The sequence below is a fragment of the Hypomesus transpacificus genome, chromosome 22 (assembly GCF_021917145.1).
Source record: "Hypomesus transpacificus isolate Combined female chromosome 22, fHypTra1, whole genome shotgun sequence".
Classification (NCBI taxonomy): domain Eukaryota; kingdom Metazoa; phylum Chordata; class Actinopteri; order Osmeriformes; family Osmeridae; genus Hypomesus; species Hypomesus transpacificus.
Genome location: NC_061081.1, coordinates 8499838 through 8526102, shown reverse-complemented (window position 1 = coordinate 8526102; position 26265 = coordinate 8499838). Strand labels below are relative to the sequence as shown.

The following is a 26265-nucleotide window of genomic DNA, read 5'->3' as shown; positions in this document are numbered from 1 at the left end:
GCCTTAGCCTGCAGGGTCTGCACATGTCTCTGGGGAGGGGCTCCCCCAGACCGCAGGTTTTTGACGAGCTACTCTGGATAGCCTTCTGTTACCTGTCTGACAGGCCCTACTCCTAGTGGAGCGTCCAGTTTGTCATGTCTTTCCGGTGTATACTGTTTCAATAATTCATTTAAAAGCCTACTTATATGCATATCCAGGTAATATGTAACAGAAATAAAGAAACAATTACATTAAATTAATCAATTTTATTATTATGAGCAAAAATGAATAGAATGACAGTAAACAGTTTTCATCTATTGCAATGCATGGCCTAAGGATTCAAACACTATTCTGGAGGTGAGACAATTCTCCTTAAGAAAGAGCAACATGAAGAAAGTGACTACAGTTCATGAGTGAGCATCATATTCAATACTGATCAAATAATGTGCACACTTAGTTGCCCAGTTAAGTGTTGAGGTAATGCATGAAAATACTATTCAGACAAATGGGCAAAGAATACAATCATTCATACGGGGCATAATATGTGCATAAGAAGTACATAATGAAGACCTTGAGAGAGACAAACAGATACTGTATACTGCAGTAAATTAAAGCCTTGGCACCAAGCAGGTCAGAACGTTACCACTCACAGTAGAAGAGCACAGTTTACACACGGCGCACACACGTATAGCATACACACTTATAGCATACACACTTATAACGCACACACTTAAATCCTAAAAATGCTGCAGCCTTTAAAAATATGAAATTATAATATCCCTCAAAATATACAAATATGAATGTTAAAATCAAATGAGCACTTATGGGTAATTTCAGGTAGCAAATTAATACAGTGAATCAAAAAATAATATTAACCTACAGTATATGTTTTTTAAAAAGTATACTGCAACATGGGTGTCAGACACTGGTGTGGACTGGGTACCCCTTCTTTTATGAAGTATTGGAATCAAACCAAACATATGAACACTGAGCATGAACACAACAGTGATTATACCAAGCAACTGCCAGCACCTGACAATAACTGACAGCAACCAACACAAAGGCGAGTGTACTGTCATGATCGCAATGAACCTTAAAAGCACTTTGGATGCAGTTGATCCCAGTAGGCCCAGGTTCAACCATACATGTTCAACAACCAACCCAGAGATCTGACAAATAAAGGAGAGAGAAGCCTGGGCCAATAGAACACACAGGATCTCCTGGGGGCCAAAGGCTATTAGTCATAAAAGTAGTTGCACCTTCATAAAAGTATTGCACCTTCATTGACAATAATTCTGAATCACTGGAATTGTCCATTTTTTCCATCCTATGAGAACGTAAGTAATGTCATATATATATTTTTTTTGGCACAACGGAGGAAACCATGGAAACCGAAGCATCACGTTGACTGACAGAAACGTGTGATTACCTTTTTTTTATAGAACCAACGACAACTGACGCCTAAAAGCGCTCTAGAAAAAAGTGCATTGTAATATGCCAAATACTGACAAAGAGCTGAATATTAAAAAAACAGCACTCTAATATTAATATGGATTATATTTTTTCCACTAGTGCAACAACAGACTTAATAAAATAATAAAACAGCATAAACCTTTGCAAGCAAATTTAAGTTTTAAACACCTAATAATGCTCTATAGCCAGGCTAGCAGAACGGTTAAGAAGGCAACCTGATGATTGAATTATGCTTGAACACAAACATGCCAATATTATAGACATTTCTCTTTTTTATATAAATAAATAGCTCAATTGTATTCATCCTCTCATTAAATAATTTCCATCTCTATATGACTCTGATGCCCATTAAATATAAAGGATTTAAAATACACAACTGCAATTTCAACACTACCATTATACATCATATATTTTTTCTGTGGTGATCTACCATTTGACCTTTGAGAGAGAACAGTACAGAACCAACAACAGCAGGCACCTTTCTTCAACTCTTTTCACCGTGAAGATCCACATTCCTATGACCTTAATGTATAGAACACCAAATGCAATCACCCACGCCAAGTCTCTGCCACCCCCACTATGAACATTATATACAGGGTTTTTATAGTCTTACAGAGGACAAGATTGTCTGTAACTTAAAAAACAATTAATTTGAGATCGGAGCGGGTTTGGGGGTTGGTGCTTGGTAAGCCAGTTTTCACAAACATTTACATACAATTTGTCATTTCTCTTTTTTGGAAATGGATTAGTGTCCTACAGACCAGATGAGAAGGACCACAACTTTAGTCACAGGTGAGCGAATGAGTTGCAAATCTTTATGGAATCTACTAAAGAAGATGACTATGGGTCACCTACCGAGTAGGAGAAAAACCTGCGATCACATTCCTACAACCATCGATGTAACTCTGTGCACCGTCTACTCTGTGTCTGGGACCAGTTCTAATTTGGTGCCTGTGATCCAGTCACTCGAACAGATAAGAGATACTGAATTCCAGTCATTTTGCCTCTGATGTTATGATAGCATACACAGGCACCTCTGACCTCTGTGGGAGATCATTTAACTGTTAAAACGAGATGATCTGACAGATGTTGACTTGGACGGATGGTGCTGGAAGGAGTTGCCAGGAGTAAAGCACTCTAGATGGCGCCAAAGAGAGCTAGCTGTTTGATGACATCAGAGGACAGGAACACAAAGCCCTCTGCTGTGGTTGTAGTGCAAGTCTGTTAGTCTTGAATTAATAAATGTATATATATTTATACTGTTGTTCATGTATACCATATGTATACATATATACTGCTGTAACACATCATATTTGTATACACCTGGAAAACACATGTATTCCACAGGTTACAACTGTTTTTCTTGTGACAAATGTGATTTGCTTGCAGTTTCAGTCAATTGTTTGTCTTTTTAGAAGATAGGAGACATCTTTCTGATGTTACATGGCTCCTTAACATTAATGGCACGTTGGATGAGAAAAACACACGCAGGCCAACAAATGGCACCAGTTCCTGGGAGGAAGGCAACATGAAGGTCTGTGGGGACTACCTGAATGGAATTTAGCAAAATCAGAACTATGTTGACTCCAAAGACTGCAAAGCCAGTAGCTAGTCGACAGACATTATAACAGAGCTCCGAGTTTATGGATAGAAGGATGTCGATTCTGTGCTCAGCTCATCTTCCTTGAGGAGGGGAGAGAAATGGCGCAGACAGAGGCTTTAGTTCACTCTTTACATAACAACCACACACCATGCAGTGGCTATAAGAATGAAAGTATAGAGTGGGTTTGGGGGATGATTTTTTTGTCAGGTTCCTTAAAAGGTAGTAAGTAGCAGTTTGTGTTCGTATTTTTTTTACCAGGTCTGGAGTTGTTAAAAGTTCTGTTTATGATGGATGAAAGCAGTGTTGTTCTTCCCAAAGTGGCAGCAGGCACCGTGAAGCAGTCATTTCCTGAGGTCGCAGGAAAGACAGTTCAATACTGACCAATCTGGGGGGCAATCTGTCTACCTCCCCAGGTGCCACACACACACACAACAAACAAACACACACACCTGGGTTTCTGGCTATTGGCTCTGGGCACGGTCAAAATCTTCAAACATCAAAACTCATCTTTCACTTTGAGAAAAACACATCCTATAGAGCGTGCTCCCTTATCATCCTCCGGAACCTTCACCCTTCTTCTGTCCTCCCCTAGAGTCTGCACCCTTTTGAAGTCATCCCCCAGAGCCTGCTCTCTTATGACATCTTCCAGCAGAATCTGCTCACATGTGAATTAATCTTCCAGAACCTTCTCTTATGATGTCATCCTCCAACTTACGTCTCTGTTTGTGATGAGAAAATGAAAAAAAATGGCTGCCAGAATGTCTAGTTGTACTGTTTCTGTTTCTGTTCATTTGACAAGTGTCAGACAGGGTCCCCAGTTACTGTGCTAGTCAGAACATTGTCCCTTTTATTCTAGTAGAGTGTTTATTTCTTCTGAGATCTTTTGGGATCTTCACTGATTCAGCCCAGGTTGTGGCTATTTGTGCAGACTAAGCTTCTGTGCTTAGTCTCAGAGTGCATGTTGACTGAACATTGGCTGGATAGCTTTATCCCCCTGGTCCAACATGGTGGGATATGGCCAGTGTGTCAGTCATATTGAGGCTTTTGAAATGACTGGGTCTGTTTAAGTTACTGGATTCAAAATGGTCGGTGTCCTTTGCGCCCTCTTGGCATGTGGAGGGTGTTAGCAGAGGCTGTCAGCTTTGACGTGGAGGATTTTGGAGAAGCCAGGTCTTTTTTTCAAGGCCTAATTCACATGACAAAGATAGAGAGAGAGAGAGAGAGAGAGAGAGAGAGAGAGAGAGAGAGAGAGAGAGAGAGAGAGAGAGAGAGAGAGAGAGAGAGAGAGAGAGAGAGAGAAAGGAAGGAAGAAAGAAAATGGAAAAAGCAGGGACCAAAAAAGAAAGATTAGAGTGCTACACTTATTAGTCAGAGAAAAGTAAGTCCATTAATCTTGATTCAATTGAGTGTGAGTCCTATTCCACAGCACTACACAAAATGAATGATTGTGGAGCTTGGAATAGCTTCGGAATCCCATAGCTCATAACTCACACAGCAGATCCTCCTACAGCACTCTCATTAAGTGTGATGAAATGTTTGCCCTGCTATTTCCTGGGCAGACTACACAACAGCCGCAGGATTACTCACACGGTTCCTCCACTGTGGGGAACTTATCTAAGCGCTCGGTGCACTCCTCCAACACCCTCTCTCATTTAGTAGGAACATCCACAAGCTGACTAACAAACGGAAAACACCAAAGGGGCCTAGGATAGCACCGCTCCCCCTCTCTCTGTCTCTCTCTTCATCTTTCTTTCTTTCATTCTCTCTAGAAGCCGGTGAACTTCCCAGTCTGAGTCATGTTCTCCTGGCTCCTGTCCGGTTGTGTTCTAAGTATAGACCCCTCCCGCCCACCTGATAGACACTGGGGAGAGGATTGTGTCTCTGGTTGTTAGTCAGGGAAAACAGGATGGAACTATCTAAGTTTAGAGGATGAGGTCAGAGACATGGGGTCACCTGCAGCTTGATCACCATCTCGTCAAACAGCTTCCTGGCTTCGGGGCTGTTGGGGTCCTCAAAGTAGTCCTCGATTCCAATCTGCACTACGATGGACTTCAGGTTACGACACACACCTGAGGAGAGAAGCGAGACAGAGCTAGGCCTGAACAAACAGAAACTACAGAAACATACTAAACAATGCTAGCTATACTAAAGAAGAGTGCAGCAAGGGGGTATTTGTAGGGTTTACTGTGTAGGGTCTACTTACTGTTAAGGAGCATTCTGCGGCCATTGCCTTGTGCAGGGACTTATCCTTAGTTTTCCCAAGTTACATTTGGATCTACAGTATAGTATTCGATTTTTCTTGTTTCTAAATATAGTTTTTTTGCAAATATTAATTTCTAAAATGATTATCATTTATTTGTGCCTGGCTGTTACTGTAAATATTTGCAGTTGGTTTCCACTATAAATAAATACACCTGGACTGCATCCCTGGATTATTCCGTTTGTAGTTTTTTGCCTCAGCCCTCGGCCAACCTTCCCCTCTCCTTGAGGGGTATCTGGTGTGTACTCACTGTTGAAGTGAAGCAGAGCTTTGGGGGTGACGGGGGTGGAGGTGAGCACCAGCATCTCCAGGCCCTTCAGACCCTCCCTGCACACATCTGCTGCTACTTCCTGGTTCACTTCGCTCACATGGTCCAGCTCCAGCACCTGCAGACGCATGCAGTTCCTCGCTGGGGTGGAGACCACGCACGTACACAAACACACATACACACATACACACACACACATACACACTGTCTGTGTTAATGGGCATTTTTTATTTCCTTGTCAGTCCTATGAACACATGGCAGAGTTCTATACTGAATGCATCACCATGGTAACAACAGACTCTAAGCACACATACCCAATGAAGCCAGGCCCTGTACACCACAGCCAGCCCCGCCTACTCCTAGGGCACGGAGGTGTGGCCAGCATCGACCAATGGTCTGCAAGCATCTGTTGCTGAAGCGCGCCGGCTGTTGGCTGAAAAAAGAAAGATGGGCACTGATTGGACAGCAGTCTCACAACGCAACTGAGATATTTCCTCCATTTCAAAAGTCTGAGGGTTAAGTAGAGGTCAGTGTTAAACCCCAGACAAAGTTGTTCAGGGCTCAGATAGCTCCACGTTAAGGCCAGGCCTGTCTCTCACCATGGGTGCAATGGCGCCACCTGGAGGGAGATGATGTCCCTGCAGCCTGCTCCCAGAGCCCAGATCACCTCCTGACCCACCGGGTCTGTGGCACTCCTGAGGGAACACGTTCACACAACATGGAGGACTGAACCAAACTGCCACAACCCACTGGACATTCACCCCACGAATTGACTCAGTTTGTTAGATACCTTACACACATATACAAATAATCTACTGCTAACAATATGTTACACCTCCAGCATAACCACAACCCACAGTACTGAGTCTCAAATTACATTTGATACTAATATATTATATACAGAATATTAGTATACACAGTGTATTTACAGTGTATATAAAGTGTATATTTAGTGGGCACCTGTACGTGACGGCCTGCAAGGCGCGACAGTAGCAGCTTGCCAACCACAGGGAGCGGTCTGTCAGCAGGTTGGGACAATGGGACACCTTGAGGATGAGCAGGTGGCTCCCTGTGGCCTTCAGTAGGGACTCCAAACCTTCCTCCAGACATCCACTAGGAAGGAGACAGACAGAGAGACACGGGCGGAAAGAGGGAGGGTGAGGTAGAGGGAAGGGCGGAGAGAGAGGGAGAAAGAGAGAGGGAGACAAGGGGAGAGAGAGGGAGAAAGGGAGAGGGAGACAAGGGGAGAGAGAGAGAGAAAGAGAGAGGGAGACAAGGGGAGAGAGAGAGGGAGAAAGGGAGAGAAGGATGGAGTGTGAATGAACCAAAAACAGGATAGAAACCCTATGCAGTCTGCTGAGAGAAAAGATTTGCATGTTTGAGTGTGTGTGTGTGTGTGTGTCTCACCGTGTGCTCTTTAGGTGCTCCTCCTTGGTCTCTTTCTTGCCTCGCTGGCGTGGCTTGAGGTTCTGCAGGATGAGCGAGTGTGTCTGTGTGCACCACTGAGACAGGGTGCACAGGAACTAACACAGCAACACACAGCGCCTGTCAGTCACACTCAGCACGCTCCAGAGTTAGTTACAAACCATCTGATCTCCTGCTGTACTTTCCAGATGCACATTTTGTACATCACATAGGATAAAATTGTCTGCAATGAATTCCAAAAATGTGGAAATGTCCTATTTGTGTGTGTGTGTGTGCGGGTCCAGACGGAGCCCACCTTGGAAGAGATGCGGGCGTTCTCCAGCAGCACCCGGGTCCACACGGCGGGGTGGCGGGCCACAAACCTCCAGTCCCGGCACACCTCGGCCGCCCTCAGCAGCGTCTTGGTGTCCAGGTAGGTGAAGATGCAGAACAACGCCGCCCGCATCTTCAGCACCTCGGGGCTGATCACTTCGTTGGCCCTGCCTGTCTTCTCGTGGTGGCATGGCTTATTGTGGCCCCCCTCTGACCGCCCTGCGGACAGGACAGAGAAGGCGTCTGGTTCGAGAGATTGTTTTTTTATTTTCGATGCTTGTTTGTTTCCATACAGACTAGAGTAGAATAGACTAGCACTTAAGCCATTGCTTAAAACAGGCTGTATAAATTGATTGGATTTTAATCCAGGGCGTTAAAGTGCCATTCCATTTCAATCCACATGAGGGCACCAACATTCAACGTGTCACCATGATAAATCCCTACATTCAAACATGTTCTGGATTTCAATGCTGTTGGGCTGGATCCCTGACACTGTTCCAAGTCCATCAGCCTGGGATGAGTCATCCATGTCATCCTGGCCTTGGAAGGAGGCTTCTCATCCAGCAACAGGCCGTTAGAGAAGCACCGCCCACGCGTGAGATGCACATAACACTCTCAGCCATACTGGGATATATGTGCTTGAAGAAACCGTGTGATATGTTGATGTGTTCCATCTCACCTCGCACACAATCTGAGAGCCCAATATGGAGGACGACGTCAGGGCGTGACATCACATGACTGACATTGCAGCCTTGCGATACGCGGGAAGGCCAAGCAGGCTTGTTCCTCGTGTCGAGGATTGTTGAGACTTCCCCCCCCTTCAGCAAACTTCACAGCCATGTAGCCATTTAAAGAAGCTGCTTGTCAATAAAATGAAATAAAAGGTTTGGGACGGCAGCCGGGAATGGAAGGAAGTTGGCAGAGAAGGGCGTGTAAAAGAGAAACTGGCACTAGTTTAGGAAAACTATTGGCTCCATGATTCAAAAGCTGAGGGGATTCAAATATAATGTGTAGTTAGTCACCCACATGCACACACACCCCAACACACAGCAGAGTGTGTCACTTTAGCAGTGACCTGGTCTTTGCAGTTTGGCCATCCGTCACCCCTTCGTGACGGCTACCTCTTGGCTGACCTAGAGTCAGACTCCGAAGCAGTCTGCTCATTAGTCATGTTGAAGTGACAAAGCCTCTGACTGCTCTTTGGTCAGTCTAGCCCCAGATCTGCTGTGATTCACCCTGACCTAGTTCTGCACAGGCTGTCTGCACTCCAGTCCTCCGTGTTCTGGTCTAGTCTTGGACATATAGTGAATTGAATATGTGGTAATGTGTGCTGTGTGTGTGAATGAGTTGAACATGTGTGTTTGGTAATGAATGGTGTGTGTGTGTGTGCATGTGTACGGGGTAATGTCGGCAGTGTGTGTGTGTCTGCGTGTCCTCCAGCCCCCCTACCTGCTCCCAAACGGTATCCCCCTCCTCCTCTGTGGTGTGCTGAAGACTGCTGCACCTCTGCCACGGCCCTCCTCTCCTGCTCCCACATCTCCGCCTCCGACTCGGTGGTTCGGGAGCCCACGTCCGACACGTCCCCTTCCTCTCCCTCCATGCTGTTGCGGTAGGGCCGGCGCTGCCAGTTCTGGATGGCCTGCTTGCGGAGCCCCCAACTCCGGGAGCAGCCCCCCCCAGTCGCCGGGAGGCGCTCGTACGCTCCTGCGCCCCCGCCCTCGCCTAGCCGGCACTGGACGTGGTAGTACTGGGCCTCTGGGCACTCCTCCATGGGGTGCACATCCACACTGTCACTGTCATAGCCGCCCGAGCCCTGGGACATGGAGTGAACCCGACCCATCCCACTGACCGGGGGAAGAGAGATGAGAGATGTGGGACAAGAAGGGGAAGGAGGGTTATGACAGAAAGAAGAGGAGAGAGGAGGGGAGAGGGACAGAGAGAGGAGGGAGAGAGACAGACAGAGGAGGGGAGACGGACAGAGAGAGGAGGGGAGAGGGACAGAGAGAGGAGGGGAGAGAGACAAACAGAGGAGGGGAGACGGACAGAGAGAGGAGGGGAGAGGGACAGAGAGAGGAGGGGAGAGAGACAGAGAGAGGAGGGGTTATGAACCAAGGGGAGGTCTAAGACATTAGAGGAAGTTGTTTCTGTGACAAGGTTCCGTCATGCAGAGACTGCAGTATAACGTGTCTCAGTAAGGTTGTTAATATTAGAACTGCAGATGCCTGGGGTTTCTTCTCAGCCCAGTAATATTATTAGATACAGAACCTGGGTGAGAACATAAATATGAATGAACTCCCGAAAAGTGGCCGTTGGCATTAAAAACATTTAAGTAGCAAAAACACTGCATTTTAAGAATCAAAGAGTTATTCCTCCTGTCCAGTAACATAAAACAAACACTGATGTCCTTTTATGTAACAAGCAATGTCTTAAAACAAACTAAACAATAGCACAATGAGTCTGTGAATGCTACGGAATATTAACATGCTTTTCAGTTAGGGAGCTTTTGTCTTAGAAAGGGCAGCCTTTCAGTAGCAGACGGTAAGGAGATGGAGAAACAGTCGTTCTGTTCGCATTACAGCCCACTTAACCTTCCTCCTCCAGACTTACATATAATGAGCAGTTTATAATCTGAGTCTGAGAGAAAGTAGGACATCTTCTGTTTGTCATTCTACCTCCATCTCCCTCTTCCTCTGCCTACGGTTTCATCTATGCACACCCTCCAGCAGCTTTCAAACAGGCCCTGACATAACGTTATTTACAGTAACGGCTGTCCCAACACTGGATATCATCAGAGCAATGCATATTGTCACTGTACAAATGACCACATTTGTTTACAGCTGATGTTATGAAATCCCTATCATTGCGTGCAAGGACTATGGTGTCCTGGTTTGGATTAATGATATTGCTGGGATGAGCGTAGCCTTGGGGACCTGAGTGACCGTCCAGTGACACAGTTGATGGGGCCACAGAGACATCCTGTTGTGACTGAGATGACTTTAGCTCAACAGGACCACAGGTTGAATCAATGTAGGAGAATCAATAGGGGGAGCTTGCTAATTGGCCTGGAGATCATTATTTGCATGTAAAACCAGGAAGTTTAGGCAGTTTCCTAATGGCTAATGCACTACTAAGCTGACAACATAAGGCAGAGACATTTTGATGCAAGAAGGACCCAGTTGTGGTGGTATAAATACAGACAAAATCAATAAAGAAACTAATGAGATTCTGTTCAAACATCAACACAGCAACCAGCTTCATTCCTCTCATAAGTCATATTCTATTAATAACATCTTGTGGAGGAAGAACGAAAGTAATATTTATAGACATACATTTATAAATTAAAGTGCTAAATAACAGCTAAATACATACACACAGATGGTAGTTAAAAAGTTCCTATTGCTTGCTTAGACAAGGATGCAAGGGGACCACATTTCGTCTGTTCTGAAATAGCTCCCTCGGCCCACGATCCTGTCCTGTGTGTGCTGTGAGGACTTCCTTACCCTGTGCTGGGAGATGATCGCTGCTCTGACACCTGGTCCATTCCTCTGGTGGATCCTGAGTTACTGGAGTTTCTCTGGAGAGAAGGAGAAAGAGGAGGAGAAGCAGGAGCCAGGAGCAGGAGGAGGAGAGGGAGAAGACGAGATAGAGAGAGAGGGAGAGAGGGAGGGAGGGACCAGACAGAAAGAGAGGGAGAGAGAGAGAGAGAGAGAGAGAGAGAGAGAGAGAGAGAGAGAGAGAGAGAGAGAGAGAGAGAAGGAGAGAGAGAGAGAGGGGGGGAGAGAACATTTCACACACAGACAGATCTATGTGAAAAATAAAGCTAAAATATACCATCCTTGGGGCTGTCTGTGCTGGAGGATTAATTGTGATGGAAAAAATCTCTGAACACATGTCAGCTAATTGGCTGGAGTTTGGGGGAGGAGGATATCATCTAAATAGGCAGAGCTGGTTCAGGTTGGAGACTCAGAGGGGTGCTTGCTTGATCCAATCACCTTCCACATCGTTAAGATTGTTTTGGTTGTTCCCTCCACCAGGCTAGACTTCACCCGTGGTTATGTCTTTGCTCGATCTGTCTGGAGGAATGATGGATGTCTAAGCTCCCTGCTGCTGAGTTTTCATGAAACAGAACCATCCAGCTAATGACAACGTGGCTGTAGTCAGTCATCTCATGCTAAAATACTACTTGAGTCTCTTGACTGAACCAAAGGAAAACACACTGGTAATGCCCACATTACTGTAACACAAGAAAGAAGCAATTACAGCTGTGTGTGTGTGTGTGTGTGTGTGTGTGTGTGTGTGTGTGTGTGTGTGTGTGTGCGTGCGTGCGTGCGTGTGCATTCTGGAGGTAGGGTTTTGGGCGTGGGCCTGTCTGGCACACTTCCCTATCCCCTTTTTCTCCCTTCCTGTTGTTTGTGGGGGAGAGGGAAGGAAAGGAAAGGAAATGAGAGGAGAGGGAAGGACAGGAGCGCTAGGCTAAGATGAGAGGAGGAAGTTCGACTCGATGTGAGCAAACGTCAAGGGTGAGAGTTCCCTCCCTGTGACTAGAGACACACCATGCCAACTGGCTCACGCACCAGCCCGCCTGTCTGTCTGCCTGTGGTGAAGGGCTTGCTTCTCCAGTTGCTCTCTGAAGCTACAGACCCAGCGTCTGGCTGACAGGCTCACAGAGAGACTCTGGAGTAAACAGTCTAAATATAACAGGCAGGACTTGGCTGGCCACAGCAGCGTTAACGTCAAGCCCCATGACAACACTGTCCTCAGTGACGCAAAAAAAAAAATCTGTACCACAGCCTTGAATGACTAACAGACTTTGTGCTCAGAAGCGTTCGAAAATGATCAAATAAACAGTGTTACATAAAAACAGGATGGAAATGTATGTGACACAAAGCCTCCTGACAGTAACTAACTGCCAGTTTCATCATAGTTTAGCATCTAGCCATTCTTCCAGTGTATTCCAGTTGGGGAAGTGAGGACAGAAGGGCGCTGTGGGCTCTAACACACTGAAGCCCTCCTCTATGAGAGGGATCAGAGGTCACAGGGCCATGGATGCTGCTGTCCCTCTCAAAGGTGGATGCAGCCATAGTCTACCCAGCAGAGACATCGGTCTCCATGGAAACTCCACAGCACTAAAGCTTCAGCTGCAGCAGGCTACAGATACGTCTGATCTATTACAAATCTGGCATTCTTCATCGTTATGAGAATACAGTGTGACCAGTTACAAGACTCCTATTTACAAGTGACGGCGTTGTTTTAAACATCCGCTGGCAGTATGTGTTTCTCAGTGTTGCTATCCCGTGAAGGAGGCACTGTTTACATAACAGAGGTCTATCAGCCATCCCTGACGTGTCTGCGGCCTCAAAGTCTATCACACAGTGACACACTGCCTCTAAAGAGCTCCATATAATCAATACCTATACATAATGCAGGGGGGGGATAACCTGCTTTGACATCACTGAGAAGCTGTGAGGTCATCTGTGCCCACGTGCTGTTCTCTGGGATCAAACTCAGGCAGCTACCCTGGCTGAGGCTCCTGGTTGTGTTCAGACACCTCACAACTGCCCATGTGGCGTGATGACCATGACAAAGCAAACACACCTAATCCAAACACAAAGAGGACCCACAAGAGCAGAAATCGCTTAGTCGTGGAGCTCCGCCCCTTCCTCACCTGGCGCCCGTTGCCCTTTGACCCCTGGAGGCTGCAGCGTCCCAGGCTGCCGTTGGGCGTGGTCCCGCAGCTGCTGATGATCTGCAGCTGTTTCTCGGCGCGGTCGGCGCGGTCCAGCAGCTCCTCGATGAACTGCTGCAGGCGCACCTTGGCGTTGGCCTCCCGTGCCGCCGTCTCCTGCAGGAACTGGTCGATCTGAGCCACCTCCCTGGTTAAGCAAAGAGGCAGGTTCAGACACACATCATATATACAATCACACATACTCGCTATGCATACACACACACATATGCTATGACATGTGCATAGACACCCATTTACAAGTACAAAACAAAGAGTGCCACTGGACACAGGGGTCTGTGTAATGTATAGAGTCCAGGAAGCCCAACAGGGAACAGACCCTGGCCTTAAAGACTACTGGAAGATTACTGGGGAGATTTTGGCTTTGTATGAGGTACATATTCACTCTTTCGCAATTTATGATCACACACACAAACTCACGCACACAATCTCACAGATACACAACAACACTCACACGCATCTTGTGATTAAAGCAGTCTACAATTTCGGTAATCCTGCATTCTGATCACTTTCACAAACAGAAATTACACCTGAAGTTATCTCCCCTCTTTCCTCTCTACCTCCCTCCCTTTCTTCCTTCCTTACATCCTTCCTTCCCTCCTTCCTTATCTCCCTCTGTTTCTTTTCATACTTGTTTATTTATGTTAATCTGCATTCTATAATTCCCTGGACAGGTCCCTCAGTTGAGCCTGGAGCAGAAGCAGTCTCTCCCTTCCTGTATCTCATTACTCTCAGCTAGCCTCCTCTTGCCAGATTCTAGCAACTACCAAATGACGAGACGAAGAAAGAAGAGAGGAATAAGAAAGAATCTCAAACTATTGAGATCCAGCCAGACACTGGCAGCCAGGAAGAACACAGGCCTTGAAATGCTCTGATATCAGGGAAAAAATAATTGCTCCTGTCATGGTGGGCAAAGACGTCCAAAAATCTGATTCCGCGATTAGAACAAGTATTTAAGTGCAGAAATTAAAGCTGACAGTATCTAAAACAGCTTCTAAATAAATCATCAAACCTGCGATAGACTGAGACAGTTGTGTGATGTGAAGAAACCGCCCTGGGCCTGAAAGAGCTGGTTCAATCGCCTGGAATACTGGTAACAGCTCGTTTTCGGGCAGATCTGATGTTTCAGTACAGTTGTTAAACCAGGAGAACAGCTAGTGAACATAACTCTAACCACAGCAAAGCTGAAATAGCGGTACAGAGCAGAAACGACACCAGCCTGATTCTGCTTTGCTTCTTTGTTTTGTCACAAGCATAGTCAGAGAGAGACATCATCCTGGGGAAACAGTGAGTATAGAGCACAGAGGCTCCTCCGTGCTATTTACATACGAGCTGAAGGTTTAAGGAGATTAATGGTGTTTCGGTTGAGGATGAGCCCTCCAGGAAGTAGTGGAGGACTGAGGGACGACGGCTTCCTGCCACTACTCCAGGAAGAGACCTGGTCTGCGTTTGAGTAAGAGACGAGGGGGCAGCAAAAACCCCCACGCTGAACACACAATGGAATATTCTGAGGGAAAGAGGAAAGGAGGAGACGAGGGGGCGGAGGAGAACCAGCGAGGGAGAAGGGGTGTGCACAGGGAGATGTGGAGGGAGAGGAAACACACACACACACGTACTGTCGACACTCACACACACACACTCACACACACAGCACCAAAGGAGGTGACAGACAGTTAAAAGCAGTTCCTGGACGCGCCACAATGGAGGCGTGGGAGAGCTGAGTCTACACTGCTTCCTGCTACACTATCCCCCAAGGAATGAAAAGCCAATCAAAACATCTGAGGACTACCTGCCGTCATGGCGAGAGCTGGGCGGCAGATCCTGGTGCAGTTTGGGAAAAACACACACCTTTTGTAGTTTCAGGTGTGGAGATGTGAAGTGGGGAGCTTTTTAATAGGACCAGTGTCTAAACCTGAGTGTGTGTGTACATTATGTGTACAGTGTGTGTGTGTGTAGCAGTTTGTGTATGGAGGAGGTGGGAGGGGCTAGTGGAGGAGCAGGCGCTATTTAAAGAGTGAGGGGCTACCAGTCCACCTGTCCAAAGTCTCTTTAATCATCTCCAGCTCCTTCTCTCTCTTTTGTGTCTCATTCTCTTTCTCTCTGCCACAGTGTGGCTTTCTCTTATCTAAGTAATCCAAAGAGGCCAAGCTGAATAGCACATGTTAGAGTCTGTCAGCCTGAAAGGGGTGTTTCCATAGGGAAATGCAAACAGGGACAACTGAATACTAGTACAATACCACACACAGTAGATCTCCCGTGGAACAGACATCTGAACACTGATTCCAGCAGGCGATATAATCATGTGGTGTTCCACAGAATAACAGCAACGTCTCTGGAGAGACGGACAGGGGAAGAAGCGATGGGTGAAAAAGAACAAAGCTCAAACAAAGGTGAAGGCGGCCTGAAAATTCATCACCTGGGCAGCAGCAATTCTCGATGCAAAGATAAACCAGACGTGGATGCAGAGCCACTACGGGGGTCTGTGGTCATTTGCATGACAGAAGGTTGAGAAAAGGCAATGCTATCCTGAATCTGCTGTACTGTAGGCCAAGACAGACAGGCTGGCCCATCCAAGGGTTTCTGGACACAACAGACACAATGAATAAGTAATGACCTCCTAAAGTGCTCTATTTAAATGGTAATCACAACCGCTGGTCAGCCGCCTTTCAGTTTTGTCATTGATGACTGGTCATTAATGCAATGTTATTCTGCATTCATATTCATGGTTTGAAATCATTTATCCCCCCCAAAAGGATGTGTGAGGTACATCGAGCTGCTGTAAATAGTCACTTTGTTCGTCTCAACAACTGACATTGACAGTGGCTCATGTGGGAGTTAGCCGTCACCTGGACAGAGAGAGAGAGAGAGAGAGACACACAGAGAGAAAGAGAGAGAGAGAAAGAGAGAGAGAGAGAGAGAGAGAGAGAGAGAGAGAGAGAGAGAGAGAAAGAGAGAGGTATACTTGAGGTGATATCATCCTGCCGTGCAGTGACACAGTGTGGAGAGAGCATAGTGTTAACGGTACACCCTCACCATACTGATGCTAGCATCGACCCTGTATTCCAAACCCTCCTTTCCGGGAGAGCGTGACTGGCTTCCCAACACAGAGCTAATCTAGGATGGAGTTCTAATCAATGACCTCAGGACCCTAGTGTGCCTCACTCACTCATGTCTCCTTTCTAGTCTCTCTCTCTTTCCATATTTTCTCTCTCACACGCTTCCTGTGTCCTTCTTGTCAGTCTGTCTTTATCTCTCTATCTTTCTCCTTCTGGTCTCTCTCAGTTGTCTCCCTCTCTTTGTCTTTCTCTCTCTGCTTGCAGAGCCGGGTCCTGTTGACCCATCTATATCCACACAACAAAGAAAGGGGCGGGGCATATCTGAGAAGACACAGGGCTGTCCCTGTGCCTCCTCTCTCATTCTCCTCAAAGCACTTCTAGTTTCAAGGACCCACAAATCACAGCCCTCCGTCCCAGCTGTCTAATGGGAAGACGTAGGGCCCTACACCCATAAATCGCACTCCGTGGGCCAACCCCCGCTCTCCTGGTTCTATCCTGCTACTCAGGTCAGCGTACACCATGAGAACAACTCAGGAATTCTACATCTAATATCATACAGGCTGGACAACACACTTGTAAGTTCATATGGCATGCAGTTAATGTATGTTTCATATTCTTCTGAGGTTTCAAAGAACTTGAAAATGGGGATGACCTGTATTGCCCGCATATCCAGAAAATTCTTACAGTAATATGAACCCATGATAGCTGACTGACAAGCAACAATACATGTTGCAGCGTCTTATTGATTTTGTAAAAGAGCATTCTCCCATTTGACCAGACGCATTGACCACAGAGTGGAGGAGGACGGCCGTTTTCTCTTCCTCTTCCTCTACTCTTCTCTATGTTTTGTTAGGGAGGTGTCAGATCTGCAGTTTTTTCTATGCGATGCTAACGCCCTGCACTAACCTCCACATGATGCTAATGCCTACTTCTCTCTCTAAGACACAGCGTTTAATGAGGTGATACGCCCCCCATCCCGGCCTCTTTCCCCCTCTCGTTCTCTCTCCCTCTCTCTTTCTCTCTCTGCCGACATCTACACTTTACATTGTGGGATGCTTTTTGAGTCGAACAATCTTGTTTACGGCAGCAGCAGAGGTGACAGAAGAAGATAACGAGACCACTCCCCCCTCCTCTGCTCTTTTGTTTCTTGAGGGAACGAGAAAAAGACATGAGGCAAAATATGATGTTGAAATGTGTCTGCCTTGGCGTATTCTTTTTATGTAATCACAAGAGGGTTTCTCCTCCTGCTAGGCCAACTCCGCCTTCAACTCGGCAAGGAAGAGGTATAAATCAAGCCTGGGGATTGAGGCCTGGGTGTGGTGAAACACTCAATAGAAAAAAAGTGACATTTTTCTGGGCGGTCCCGTGGACCAGTATTGCTGACTCATGAAGGCCCAGGCTCAACATTCACAGGCAGTGATGCGGTTTTTCCTTCTCTGAGCACAGCTTTCATTCCAAATTCAGACAGAGCTCACTGTTCTGCTGCCAGCTAGTCCTCTCACGAGAACCACAAGCTCAGCCTGTTTGGTAGAATTCTGCATGACGACGCCTTGCAGTAGCACCTAGGCCCAGACCAGCAGACCAGATCCAGACTTCCCCTTCTGCTGAGCTGTCCAGGTCAGCCTTCAGCCAGTGCACAGCCAGCAGCTGTCCAGGTCTGCCTTCAGCCTGTGCACAGCCAGCAGCTGTCCAGGTCTGCCTTCAGCCTGTGCACAGCCAGCAGCTGTCCAGGTCTGCCTTCAGCCTGTGCACAGCCAGCAGCTGTCCAGACTCACAGAGTCATAGAGACACAAGCAGACAGGAGCAGCTCACAGTTTGTTCTGGGTGGACTACCACTGACAATCACACTATCAACTGGGAGATGAGAGAGATAGAAAGCGAGAGAGAGAAAGAGACAGAGAGAGAGAGAGAGAGAGAGAGAGAAATAGAAGCTAACCAGGGTGAATTAGTGTGTGTTGTCCTGCTGTACAGCATAGGTCTAGGTGACAGCACTGTTTTCCCACCCAGAGCTCAGTCAGGCGTTGTTAACACTAACACAGCTGTAAGGCCCTAAGGGACAGCAGGAACATAATCAGCTGTCTACCAGAATGTACACACACACACACACAGTAGTCAATGATAATCAACAACAAGAAGTCACAGAGAGAAAGATACCCGTATCTCAAGTCGAAAAATAAATAAAAAAGACGAAAAGATCTATAAAAGTTATAAAACGCCACCACTCACTGTTGTTTGTGAGTGAGCTCGTCCTCCTTGGTGACCAGGTCCTGCTTGAGGTTGGCCAGCATCTCCACGGAGACGTCCACCTGTCTGGAGAGCTCCGAGGCCTTGTCCTCCAGCTGCTGCTTCTCCTGGCCCAGCCTCTCGCTCTCCAGCTTGGCCCGCTCCAGCTCCGAGCTCTTTCTCTCCAGCTCCGCCTGCAGGCGGCCCACGCGCGCAGCGATCTTCTGCTCCACCTGCCAACGGAGGATTCAGAAGGAGGGTTCATCATGAGGATTGATCATGTTTTTTACGTTTAAAGGCCTCTGATGTGTGAAATGATTTTCTTCTGTAAAGAAAAAAGATGCGATGAGGACAACTTGAAATACAAAGTATTTGAAGTTTCCTTTCGACAGTCAGCCTGAGAATGACCTGTACCTCTTCAGATAGCTTCTCTAGTCTCTCGTCCAACTCCAGACGTTCGAAGGCCCGAGCCTTTAGCCTGGCCAGTCCCTCCTCATAGGCCGCCTCCACCGCGCTCGCCGCCACGTTTGCTGCCACTGCCACCGCATTGCCAGGGTTGCCGTGGGGACCGGGATCCGCAGAGGTCATGGCCGTCTTCATGAAGATCTCCCCCAGGGGAAACTCGACATTGGGCAGGTAACGTGCAGCAGTGTTGGAGTTGGCGGGGGTCAAACCCAGGTCGTCGGGGCACGGTAGCTCACGGCACGGGAACCGTCGCTCTTTGAAGGAGGGTCGGAGGGGCTGGAAAGGGTCGTTGTTGTTGGTGGGGGCGAGGAGGGCCCCTTCGGCCACGAGGGGGAGGAGCGCGGCGGCGTCGCACACGCTGTTGGACTTGGACAGGACGTACAGGGTCTCGTAAGTGTGGTTGTACTCCAGGTGGGCACGCAGGGACGACAGGCTCCGGAAGCGCTTGTGTTCTCCGCAGCGAGGACAGCGGTAGGGCAGGTCCAGAGAGGCCATGCCGCGCCCACAGACGCTGGGAAGGAAGTGAGGCGGGGAGAGAGGGGGGGGGGGGGCTCAAGCGGCGGGGAGGCAGAGACGGTCCTCTGGCGCACCGACCAGGATGCGGAGAGATCGCCTCATGGCTGATCTGACGGAGGGATGCGTGGAGGAGAGATGGGGGGGGAGTTAGACAAAGAGGAGAGCAGCGACGGGGGGGCTTTGTGTGCTGGGAGACCTCTGCACACTCACAACACAGTGCATTGTTGGACGGGGACACACACTGGCCCACGTGCACATTCAAAGTCCTCCCAGGTTCCTTGCCTTCAGTGCTGCCTCTTAGGTGCTGTCCTTAAATGTGGCCCTGGAGGAGAGAAAAACAAGAATGTATATACATTATCTCTACAGTCTAGTTCACAATGTATTTCTCAAGCAGAAATGACTGACAGAAAATGCTGAAAACGACGACACAGTTCCTTAACACATTCGCACGCTTCCAGAAATAGACGTGTCAGCTCCTCAGCTTACACAACCCAGAACTGCTGCTGCCGCTACAGCGACATGCTGCACAACTCTTTTCTAGAAAAGGCTATAGACAGAGTTCCATCCATCCATCTCTCCCTTCATCCATCTATCCCTCCATCCCTCCCTTCCTCCCTCCCTCCATTAAATCATCTCACCCTCCTTCCCACTATCCTTTCATCCCTCCATTCATAAACCTGTTCCACAGATGTCTTCCTGACACTAAACCCCTCCCCCCAGACTATCTACAACTATCCATTAATGACCCAGCCTGGCTAAGGCACGATGAGTACTAGGCTGGCACGGACATAGGATCCTCTCTCTGCATCCAGCTCCAGCACTGCCCTCACCAGACACAGTCCTAGACTCTTAATACCAGTCTCAAGGGGTTAGCATCAGGGAGACACCGCTAGCAAGCTTGTTATGTAACAGGATCAGGTCTCTGTCTGCAGCTGTAGGATGACATCACGTACAGTGCACGTTTAACATTCACTCTAGAAGGCGTGATTTCATTGTCTGGCAGGAAGGAAGTGAGGCATCTTGCCGGCCACGTGTTCCACCCTGCCTTCGGAATGCAGCTGTCCCTGTGGACTGATGTTGATCTCTCAACACAAGTGTGTGTGTGTGCGCGTGAGTGTGTTTGTATGAAATGTTTTGTTACACACTCACCCAAAATGACATCAATACTGACAATTCCTAAAAATACAGAAAAAGGTTTATAGTTACTAAAGTTAGTTAACCACAAACAGATCAGAACAATCAAGCCAGCAAAATGGAAATGGATTCTGCAGTCCACGCTCGACCTCTGAACTGCCCATTAAAGTGAAAGCAACGATGGCTGCCACAGAACATTCCTACCGCAGCGTCCTTCCATGCAGAGTGCCTCCTGGACCTTGTGGGCTGCTCTCTAATGAAGCCTCAGGGACGTCCAGTCAACTAGTAGTCAACTTCAGTCCACTTAGGTATTACCCCTCTCTACTGTACTCTGCTATACTCTACCATACTCTACTGCACGCTACCGTATTCACCATTAGCCCATAACCCACCAGGTTATAAGCTTTAGGCTTGGTTGTATAACCTTTTGGATGGATTTATCAAATACTCTTTCAGACTGACAACATGCTGCCATTTACTTCATCTTGAGGAAGGATAGCCTGTGAAAGGAGACATGGAAAAGGAGGCACATGGCTGAAACTCAAACCTGTCATCCTTCTGTCTGAGCAGAACAGAGGCAGAAGCAGATCTATAGAACCTGGCTGCGAGGCTGCATTTGTCTCGACTCTTAATTGAAGCCGTTTTTGTTCCCTTACTTGTATGACCCTATTGTGCCGAAAAGTGGGTCTTTGAGACATCTTTTAAAACAATGGGGACCTTTAACTGGAGATAAAGTTTAAAGACCCTTGGTTGGCAGGCTGTAATAGTCTAACACCCTGGTCTCTTGCCAGGTCCTTATATAGTTGTCAAATGAAGGAAGAGGACATGATTATCACCAGGTTGATTGCACCATGAGTAGGCAGATGAAACAGACCAATAAAACCTGGGTCGGGGTCGTTACACGGCTGTGAGCTGCAACCCAAAGGAAAGATGTTTACTGTGCACATTACCTATCAGACCCTGCCTACCTCTGCAGACAAGGAGAGAGCTGGGAGAAGGTCTCACCCGTGGGGATGTAGCGAGGTCTAAATGGTGGCAGTCTTTGGGGTGGCACGAAAGTTCCCAGAATCCCTTGCTGTCATGTAGGAATGGACCCCTGTGCTGACAGGAAGTCACAGGGCGAAAGTTTGCTAAGAGAGAGAGAAAGAGACTGTGCAGAGGTAAAGAGATGATTTGGGGAGAGAGAAAGGTGGGAAAATAGAAATAGAGGGAGAGAGAGACAGAAAGATAAAAAATATATAATAAGATGGAGATAGATAGATGGAGGTTGCTAGGACGACTAGCGTCGGAGGAGGGGCGCAGGTGTTGAGGAGCCAGAGAGAATGATATGTTGAGGTCATAACAGACTACATCAGAGTAACAGGCCAGGGGGGTGGGGGCAGGGGGACTGTCCCAGCTGATCTCTCTGGGGTATGATGCGTTCAAGAAGGCAAATGATGAGGGAGGGACAGTGCTTCAAAATCTCCATTCAAGCATGATTTATAAAAACATGATTGAAAGGTTCAATGGACAAAAACAAAAAAGTCAAACATGATTCTATATTGAAAATGCACCTGAGATCTAGTTCTCTAGCCCGATCAGGATCTTTTCCTCTGGGTCAGTTTCACCACCAACTGAACCGGCTTGATCCCCTCCCTCTCTCCTTCTTTCCTTCAACTTCACCTTTTTTGTTGTGGTTACCAGAGCGTCCCAGTGCGGCACGGCTAACCATCCTTTCAGAACATGCTCTACGTTCCTGAGAGACGCTAGCGAGGTCTAATGAGGTCCCAGAGGACCCTGAGGGAGGGAGTGAACACTGGGCCCTGCTGCTAAACCCCCTTTGTAAAAGGTGAGTAGATCTTCTGTTCAGAGAACCAAACAGAGGAAGAGTCTACTGTTGCTCGTCAATATGGGGCTGGCATCAAACCACAACTTCTGAAACTAATCCTGTCTGTCTTCCTCTGGGTCAGTGATGGGTTTGTAACTTGGAGACAACTCTTATCTGTGCCAGTCCGCTAAGATAAAGTCAGGCATTAAGTTTATTCAGTATTCAGGCTCACAGGCAAAGCACCTTCTCCCACGATTAAAATTAATCAAAGCACCCCAGGCACACGAGCAGTGAGTTCGACAGACAGACGGACCAGCTCTGTAGTCCCATATCCCTTCAGGCTGTTAAACAGAAGAGAAAAGAAAAACGGGAACGAGCGACAGAAACGAGGGGGGGGGGGGGGTCTTTTACTACCATTGTTGTTCTCTGCTGCAGTGGTTCCATGGAGGTGTTGTGCCAGGCTTCAGGTCGTCAGGTGACTGCTTGTCACTCAAAGTGCCAAGACTGTGCCCAAGGTGCAGCACAGTAGCAGACGTTTTACTAGGCTTAATGGCTCCATGCCAACTCTGTGCCAGCACTGCCTCTCAAGCCCATCTCTGATGGGAGGAAGGAAAATATATGAGATATACTCTATCTATGCCAACACAAGAACCATTAGTTGTTCTTTTGCACTTCACTTTCGTTTTCCTGCAAGCTCCACTGAATGGTTGTAAAGGCTTCGGTCCTTTCTTTAAAACTGTTTAGCTGAAATTCGCCTGGACCCGCCAGCCTAAGGCTTTAGCATGTCAAAATGTGTTAGTTCTGTGAAAGCCAGACATCGTCTGTGACGGGCCAGTAACACTGCCCAAGGCACCCCACCTGACAGCAGAGGGCAAGGCCTCGCCTCAGACCGAGGTACAACTCACTTACGCAAACCTGTCTTCACCCCATGGGCCAGTCTAACATGTTTTCACCATTGTAGGTACGAGCTTTGTCCGTGTAGTCCATCTTCAACCAAAAGTGTTCGTTCTATATACTGTATGCCTGTAGGAATCTATCAGGTCAGTGTACAAACCAAGAAGGTGAAAAGAGAAGATGGAAGGTGGAACGTCATCAGAGGATTGAGGTATACGTATTGCAGACATTGTCTGTACCTAGGATTGTAGATATACATCAAAGCACTGGTCAAGGAGAGCGGTGATATCACGATACAGAATTAGGTCAATGGCACTATTGTGGTAAGGGTCACATGGCAACAAGGGTGACACACTGCAACTGGCCCAGCCAGTGAACATCCAGTGATTGTCTCAAAGGGGGAGATGGAATGTGTTGTCCGTCACAAGGGATGGAGGAGGAGGGTGTGCAGCCAATAGACACCTCCTCCAGTGTCTCCTATTGATCCGGGAGAGGCCATTAAAAAAAAGCAATTTTCCACCATTATCCATGGATAATCATCACATGCTGACAATCCCGGGAATATCTCAAAGGAACCCTCACGGTCTGGACTCAATAACCGCAGAGACACTGATACCTGCCTGACACCCAATCACAGTTAAACCTCCATCTCTTGCCATTTCAAAGATGTCTGCTCATGTGACAGATGTGACAGTGTTTTTCATAGCATGGACATTCCGTATCAGGAATGTGTTGACGTTTGTGTCAGTACAGGAGCTAAGCCTGTGTAATATGTATGCCCTGAATGTATTATATAAACCCACATTATCACATACATTAATGCTACCATCACCGTCAGATAGCCCATTCTGGATACTTCCATTTTCCTTTTTCTTTGAAGTTGTGCTGACTGATTAGATAGCATTCTAACCTCAGGGCACAGTTGAATCTCCAAAGACCTTTACTACATTATCTAATAAAAGGGAAGGGGACTTTTATTGTAAGGCTGTCATATGCTATTCAGAGGCAGAGATTGAGCGGTAAACCTTTTCCCAGCCTTCTCCCCTCACAGCCCATATCCTTGTGTACATAAGACTTTGCACTCTAGCCAATAGGAAGGCTCAGATACATAGCTGACTATAGTGTAGGGCATCCCTGGGAAACGGAGCAGAAAATGGCCTCTGTGATATATTGCACCTCTGTTGTCTCTCAGACCCTCAAACTGTGTGTGTGTAGATGTGTGACAGAATTGTGTCAGACAATTCTCTCCATTAGAGCAAACTTTCAAACGCACTTTACAGATGACACAATGTACAACTAGCTAATGCAAACTCACTAAAATGTACATTTTTGAATTTAAATAAAACACTATTGTGAGGCTGAGAAACAGGCTGATATTTTCTATTAATATTTTCAAGTCTTCCTAGACAGCTGCTTCAGAATAACCTCCCGATAAGTTCTAAACTGAAATTTCACGATAGGTTCTAAAACCGATCCCACGGCGTGATCCTGTCTGTAGAACAGTCAGTGAGCTACACAGAAATGTTACTGAAGCGCCCTCCAGAGACCCTCTGATACCTGTGATACCTGTGACACCTGGGACAGTGACACTTTGTTTTCTGCATAACTATTGTCAATCCTCTATGGCTAGAACAGTTTTTAGTACACGTTCAAAACACAAACACTGACAAACTGTGACCACCCCCCAGATCCCCTCCCCTTCCTCCCCACGCTTCAGCTTTCAGCGTTGTTGACCAGCTACACATCTTTCCCAACTCAACGGGACAGCACTCCAGTTCATCAAGGATCCCTTCCAGAAATGCCACACAGCCTTTTCTGAGTTTGTCTGCCTATCTGTCACTGAGCTATAGGCTGCTCAAGGACCCAGGACAGGCCGGGAAATGTTGGCTTCTTGTTTCAAGGGGCCCTGCTGAGATCGTACTGCCACCAAGTCATGAACGCTCTGCAGCCTCACACCCTTCAGCCCAGGAACATTCAGGGAGATCTGCTGGTAAATATGGCACGTCATGTTGCTCTGGCAAGGACAGGATGCAGAAATGTACTAAATAAGCCATCTAACACTGTGTTCAATGTTATGACTATGCTATGATACAATTTGCATTGCATTTAAGATGTTGCATGCACGCATTGATTCGATATTGGATATAGCCGTGTATTGTGAAAATACGTAAATTAGACAACCAGCTAAATGGTGTCAGATGATATCATGGTAAGATCTCATTATGACATTCTCTGACACCAATCCACTGTGTCATTGAGACGTATTAGGCCAATGGTATTATGCATTCACTATCATTTTCTTTCAAACCAATACTACCGATGGATTACTAATTTGTCAATTGATTTTGTATTGATTACTTCCTGCGTACAGAATGTAGTCTATAGCTTTAGCTTATTCGTATTTAAGTGTCAGGACAAGCGGCATAGCCCAACACCTCATGCGGCTACCATCACTTTGAACAGAAGGAACGAAAGCATTATTTAAGATATATAATTGCCGCTTGCAGAATAAATCATATAGTTACGGATGGCGACGCGTTGCATCCTAGTGTTAATGACATGTGAAGCCGATCGCCTGGCATGGGATCGGCATGCCCTGAATTTTTACTGTCTTCCACAGCGGGCAGGCGGTCAGTTGTGTGCTGGATACGATTTGACATTATTTCCAGCCATCACGCCCATTACGATTACCCAAATGTTTTTATCTAACAATAAATTAACACACACAGCCACGCACTGCCATCGTCCCTAAAACACCCCTAACGTATCTTAAAAAGACGCTCCTCACCTCGTAATTTTCTCCCCATTTTTCGCCCAAGTCAAGGAACTGCTCCACATTTCATTGACGTCACGCGCGCCACTCTGCAGCAGAATACAGTAGGCATGCATGCAGTGCACGGTGAAAGCGCGCGGGGCGAAGAGGAGAAGGTTTGTGAAAGAGAGGGGAAGGGAGGGGAGGGGGTCTTCGGGTGAGATGTTTTTAATCAAGAAAACAACGGTAGACGTTAACATAAGGCATTATTCTCCTCGAAAGAGTACCTTTGTGGTTCGCTAGGCAGGGGCTGTCAATGCAGTAAAACAGATATCAAAATAGAGCCTTCACACAC

The 26265-nt window shown here is 47.1% G+C and overlaps 1 protein-coding gene across 2 annotated transcripts; it reads right to left on the bottom strand.

Annotated features, from left to right (window-relative positions):
• Positions 1–236: 236 nt before the first annotated feature.
• On the bottom strand, positions 237–26045 carry fbxo41 (F-box protein 41). Of its 2 annotated transcripts, XM_047045481.1 has the most exons (15): positions 25947–26006; positions 20473–20499; positions 18757–19645; positions 18346–18575; positions 12986–13193; positions 10821–10894; positions 8770–9164; positions 7304–7539; positions 6991–7106; positions 6544–6696; positions 6183–6278; positions 5898–6016; positions 5566–5724; positions 5009–5124; positions 237–4241 (listed from the first exon to the last, which is right to left on the bottom strand). In XM_047045481.1, exons 3-15 carry the CDS (start codon positions 19300–19302, stop codon positions 4179–4181), a joined length of 2511 nt encoding a protein of 836 aa, XP_046901437.1. In that variant the 5' UTR covers positions 19303–19645; positions 20473–20499; positions 25947–26006; the 3' UTR covers positions 237–4178. The 2 variants fall into 2 exon arrangements, with proteins under 2 accessions (XP_046901437.1, XP_046901435.1); XM_047045479.1 differs by lacking the exon at positions 20473–20499 and having other exon boundaries at positions 25947–26045.
• Positions 26046–26265: the final 220 nt, after the last annotated feature.

Excerpts from the sequence above, each read along its gene's own strand:
- fbxo41 (XM_047045479.1), bottom strand. The coding sequence starts at position 19,302 with ATGGCCTCTCTGGACCTGCCCTACCGCTGTCCTCGCTGCGGAGAACAC. Across the intron at positions 7,540-8,769 it reads GGGATACCGTTTGGGAGCAG|GGCGGTCAGAGGGGGGCCAC; the intron begins GTAGGGGGGCTG and ends TCCTGTCCGCAG. Across the intron at positions 6,697-6,990 it reads GAGCACCTAAAGAGCACACG|TGGATGTCTGGAGGAAGGTT; the intron begins GTGAGACACACA and ends TCTCCTTCCTAG.